The following is a 6,000-nucleotide window of genomic DNA, read 5'->3' on the forward strand; positions in this document are numbered from 1 at the left end:
CAAATCCATTACTTATTGAAGCGCATGGTCCTTCTACACTGTATGTAGTAACATAGCCATCCTCTTCTTGCTTACTATGGACTAGTACATTTGTAGTGTGCATGGAGCAGTGCAAATCACTACAACAAACATACACTGATTGGTCCAAACAAATGGAAGAGAGGGGGAAAGCGGGAGGTAAAAAAGAGGAGGGTGGAGGGTGTTACCAGGAGGCAGAAAAACACAGGAAGAAACGATTGTATGAAACACAGATGACAGGACCATTGGGTAGTGGCTGGGTAAGGATTAGAGAATAAGGATATTGTTTAGTGTCACTTTAATACTAGATAAAACCCCTGGCCGCAGTTATGTATCACACAGTAAGGAAAAGATCTTCCTACATCTCAGAAGTACTGAGGAAGTACTGATACTCTACCAACTGCGCCCCTTAGGGCACTATTCCTCCCAATGACACAAGACAATCTTCTGCCAACTGACACAAACAATGGGGCACCATTTCTCCCACTGACATCAATGGTGGACACTTTTTCTCCAAATGATACCAACGATGGAAGACACTTCTTCTCCCAATTATGGGGCACTGTTCCTCTCAATGATACCAACAATTGGGCACTGTTCTTCCCAATAATACCAATGATGGGGCACTCTTCCTCCCAATGATACCAACAATTGGGCACTGTTCCTCCCAACAATACCAATGATGGGGCACTGTTCCTCCCAATGATACCAACAAATGGGCACTGTTCCTCCCAATGATACCAACAATTGGGCACTGTTCCTCCCAATGATACCAACAATTGGGCACTGTTCCTCCCAATGATACCAATGATGGGGGACTGTTCCTCCCAATGATACCAATGATGGGGCACTGTTCCTCCCAATGATACCAACAAATGGGCACTGTTCCTCCCAATGATACCAACAATTGGGCACTGTTCTTCCCAATAATACCAATGATGGGGCACTGTTCCTCCCAATGATACCAACAAATGGGCACTGTTCCTCCCAATGATACCAACAATTGGGCACTGTTCCTCCCAATGATACCAATGATGGGGCACTCTTCCTCCCAATGATACCAACGATGGGAGACACTTCTTCTTTCAATGATACCAACAATTGGGCACTGTTCCTCCCAATAATACCAATGATGGGGCACTGTTCCTCCCAATGATACCAACAAATGGGCACTGTTTCTCCCAATGATACCAACAATTGGGCACTGTTCCTCCCAATAATACCAATGATGGGGCACTGTTCCTCCCAATGATACCAACAAATGGGCACTGTTCCTCCCAATGATACCAACAATTGGTCACTGTTCCTCCCAATGATGGGGCACTCTTCCTCTTAATGATACCAACGATGGGAGACACTTCTTCTTCCAATGATACCATTGATAGGGCACTGTTCCTCCCAATAATACCAACAACTGGGCACTGTTCCTCCCAATGATACTAATGATGGGGCACTGTTCCTCCCAATGATACCAATGATGGGAGACACGTCTTTTCCCAATGACAGCAATTATAGGGCACTGTTCCTCCCAATGATACCAACAATTGGGCACTGTTCCTGCCAATAATACCAATGATGGGGCACTGTCCCTTCCAATGATACCAACGATGGGGCACTGTTACTAACAATAATACCAACGATGGGGAACTGTTCCTCCCAATGATATCAATGATGGGAGACACGTCTTTTCCCAATGACAGCAATTATAGGGCACTGTTCCTCCCAATGATACCAACAATTGGGCACTGTTCCTGCCAATAATACCAATGATGGGGCACTGTCCCTTCCAATGATACCAATGATGGGGCACTGTTACTAACAATGATACCAACGATGGGGAACTGCTCCTCCCAATGATATCAATGATGGGGCACTGTTCCTCCTAATGATATCAACATTAGTATCATTCCTCCCAATGATACCAACAATGGGGCACTATTCTTCCCAATGATACCAATGTTGTGGAACTATTCCTCCCCAGAATACCAATGATGTGGCACTATTCCCCCCAATGATACCAATGTTGGGACACGATTACATTTCAGACAGATGCGAAACCTCCAATTACCTACATAATTCCACAAAAGGGCGCGTCTTCATGGAGGATGAAAGTGCAGCCCCAGAAATAAGAGGGTGCCTGACCCGATACTTGTTCCAGGCCAGTAGCTTACTAAGCAGTGCGGTATAAATGACGGCCCAGAGCATGGACCAAGCCAGCAAGTCAGCAATGGTAGATCCCAATATTTCTATTTTGGCAGGTTACCTTTAAGGAGTGTTGGCACAAAGCTGGGCATAGACAAGCAGATGTCCTCTCACCTGTATACATAATGAGCAAATATGGCGGCCCCCATGTACATATAAGGAATTATTCACAATCACACATGTAAAAGACAGTATGACTGTAGTGTCCCTGTTCATTTGTAACCGTCATGCCATAAAAATAATTGTTTCCTTTTACATTTATTCAACTATATTTTCAATAAATCTTAATATTTATAATTAGATCATTAAATAAGTAACTTCAAACTGGAATGATGACATGCAGCAGCCAGACTGATCAATCAGAGATCTCTACAGTCAGAACACTAAAAGATCAATTTTTATTGGTTGGTATGGTTTACTACAATTTGCACATATAGTAGTTCTTTGCTATACGGCGCTCCTAAACTGACGTTTTGGGGGCTTTTGGAATTTTTTTTTTTTTTTTTTGCCTGAGCCCCTAAATGCACCTCAATAACAAGCCTATAGGGTTGATTTTCTAAAGGCAAACAGACTGTGCACTTTGCAAAGTACAGCTGCACTCCGCAAGTACAGTTGCTCCAGAGCTTAGAAAACGAGGTTAAGATTCCCTTTGCAAAGAATACCCAATCACATGGAAAGAAAATGAATCTTTTGTACATAAAAAATGCCAAACACGCCTAAACACATCCATTTGTACATAAAAAATGCCAAACGCTACTAAACGCATCTATTTGTACATAAAAAATGCCAAACGCGCCTAAACGCATCTATTTGGACATAAAAAATGCCAAACGCTACTAAACGCATCCATTTGTACATAAAAAATGCCAAACGCTACTAAACGCATCTATTTGGACATAAAAAATGCCAAACGTGCCTAAACACATCCATTTGTACATAAAAAATGCCAAACGCTACTAAACGCATCTATTTGGACATAAAAAATGCCAAACGTGCCTAAACACATCCATTTGTACATAAAAAATGCCAAACGCTACTAAACGCATCTATTTGGACATAAAAAATGCCAAACGCGCCTAAACGCATCCATTTGGACATAAAAAATGCCAAACGCGCCTAAACACATCTATTTATACATAAAAAATGCCAAACGCTACCAAACGCATCCATTTGTACATAAAAAATGCCAAACGCACCTAAACACATCTATTTATACATAAAAAATGCCAAGCGCTACTAAACGCATCTATTTGGACATAAAAAATGCCAAACGCTACTAAACGCATCTATGTGGACATAAAAAATGCCAAACGCTACTAAACGCATCTATTTGGACATAAAAAATGGCAAACGCGCCTAAACACATCTATTTATACATAAAAAATGCCAAACGCTACCAAACGCATCCATTTGGACATAAAAAATGCCAAACGCACCTAAACACATCTATTTATACATAAAAAATGCCAAGCGCTACTAAACGCATCTATTTGGACATAAAAAATGCCAAACGCTACTAAACGCATCTATGTGGACATAAAAAATGCCAAACGCGCCTAAACGCATCTATTAGGACATAAAAAATGCCAAACGCGCCTAAACGCATTTATTTGGACATTAAAAATGCCAAACGCGCCTAAACGCATTTATTTGGACATTAAAAATGGCAAACGCGCCTAAACGCATCCATTTGGACATAAAACATGCCAAACGCGCCTAAACGCATCTAAACGCACCCTGCGTTTAGCACTTGAGCATTTATTCATTTCAATGGGCAGAATAAATGAAAACACTCTACCCTATTTACCATTTCTATCCTACATTTAATAATAGTGTAGCGCACTATACTGTTACACATCTAACAACGTCTTAAAAAAATGCCAAACGCGCCTAAACGCTATTTACCATTTCTATTCTACATTTAATAATAGTGTAGCGCACTATACTGTTACACATCTAACAACATCTTAAAAAAATGACAGCTCAGCAATGACAGCTCTCTATTATATCAACACACACAGTGATGTGGGATTCAAATAAAAACAATCACTTTCTCAAAGTAACTGTCATCATTGTGTGCAGTAGCTATAATAAAGTAATAAAATACTTCTGATCCTCAGATATGCCCGGTACACACAATGAGATTATCGGACGAACGATCGTTTTGGTTTTTTTTGCATGCTAATCTCAGGTCACGAAAATTTGCGTAGGACAGAATCAAAAATTGTGCGTTGTAATGCATTTGTATTACATTTTCGAACGAGTAAATGAAAATTGTACGATCTGGCATCGAACGGAAAATAGATTTGTGCATGCCCGGATCGGCGCTGTACTAACGATCAGATTATGGTACGATCGCTCTGAAATGGGTATTTTTGGTAGGATTTTCTGATGATAGACCAGGCTATATACTACATACATGTGATATGAGATAGGGATCATACACTTACCATAATGGACCATATACCAGTGCAGACCCCAGAGTATAATGTCTATGAGATGGCGAAGCCAGCTTCCCATATTATACCGCACTTCACTCATCCATGTCTCCAGAGCATCCAGTTACATCTTCCACCTAGAGATCAATTCCTCATTCAATCCCACCTATTGCATTTACTTAGAGCTTCATTCAATGAAAAAGCAACAAGTAAATATTAGAATCCTGGCAAAGTATAACTTTATGCTTCCCACCTGCAAAAAAACAAATGCCTCCAGTGCCAATGCACATCAGAAGTGTAAACCAGCATGATCAGAAAGAAGCAGGCGATTCAATTCATAACCAGTGTGAAAAGCGCTGTCACCCCAAAGCGACCAATCACATTCCACATGCCAATGTTGCCACTACTGTAAAGTCACGGAAGGTATGATCTGATTGGTTGTGATGTTTGAGCAGCAGCAGTGTGATGTCCCAGATGTGGAAATGAAAAGAAGACAGACAGGAGAGCAGAGACAGGACAAAGTGACAGTCCAGGGTGGGAGGGGACAGCACTGCTCCACTATAAATCATCTCAGGATCCATGGAATATAATACAGCCATGGAGAGCAATAAATCCCCCTCCATACACACACACACCCACATTGTGACCTCATGCATGGCTCCGATCACTCTTTTATAGTAGTGTATAGAAATAGAGCGATCATGACAAGGCAGCAGACACCCAGTCACGTGTGCACACAAATACAAAATACACAAAGTTTTGTTGTTGTGATCTTACCAGGACTTGTGTATGAGATCCTCCCCCAGCAGCCCAGATTGGCAGAAGAAATAATCGCAGATCAGCACCGATCTCTCCGCACTGCACATAGATGTGGATCGCCCTTCAATCAGCTCCCCCTTTTTTTGTCTGCTGAGGGGGGTGAGATCCGTGCCCACCCCCTCCCTAAAAATCAAATGTCTTTTTTGTGTGTGTGTGTGTGTGCCTGGCTATGGGTATTGCAGGGAGTCCCTTTGTTCTATAATCCCAGTAAGATTGAAAGCCATTCGCCCTGTCTCTAATCCCAGCCCTGCTCAACAACAACATCTATTGGCTGTAATTTACATACAGGATTAACAAACCAGCTTGAAGGAGGAAAGAGGAAAGGAGGCAGAAGACAGAGAGAAGAAAGGGGATAGGTGGAATGAGATTGTGGGCACAGCACTCAGCCCAGGATGAAGATTACAACCATTCACTGCACACATCTGCATGACTTCTACACACCAATATCTTCCTGTACTGGGAGGGATTACAGATTACTGCATGCATCCCCTCTCCTCCAATGTCCTTTTCTTTTCACTTTCTG

At 41.8% G+C, this 6,000-nt stretch overlaps 1 protein-coding gene across 4 annotated transcripts in view; it reads right to left on the minus strand.

Moving 5' to 3' along the window:
- Positions 1 to 5,755, minus strand: part of GTF2IRD1 (GTF2I repeat domain containing 1) — a 132,719-nt gene extending 126,964 nt beyond the window's left edge. For 2 of the 4 annotated variants that reach the window (XM_040336698.1, XM_040336697.1), the window contains exon 1: positions 4,671 to 5,346. In XM_040336698.1, coding sequence (XP_040192632.1) covers positions 4,671 to 4,673 — 3 coding nt within the window. In that variant the 5' untranslated portion in view covers positions 4,674 to 5,346. Of the gene's footprint in view, positions 1 to 4,670; positions 5,347 to 5,435 lie in introns of those variants that run through there. The other 2 variants (XM_040336699.1, XM_040336700.1) reach the window with 2 other exon arrangements.
- Positions 5,756 to 6,000: the final 245 nt, after the last annotated feature.

Source organism: Rana temporaria, chromosome 2 (genome assembly GCF_905171775.1).
Source record: "Rana temporaria chromosome 2, aRanTem1.1, whole genome shotgun sequence".
NCBI classification, from domain to species: Eukaryota; Metazoa; Chordata; class Amphibia; order Anura; family Ranidae; genus Rana; species Rana temporaria.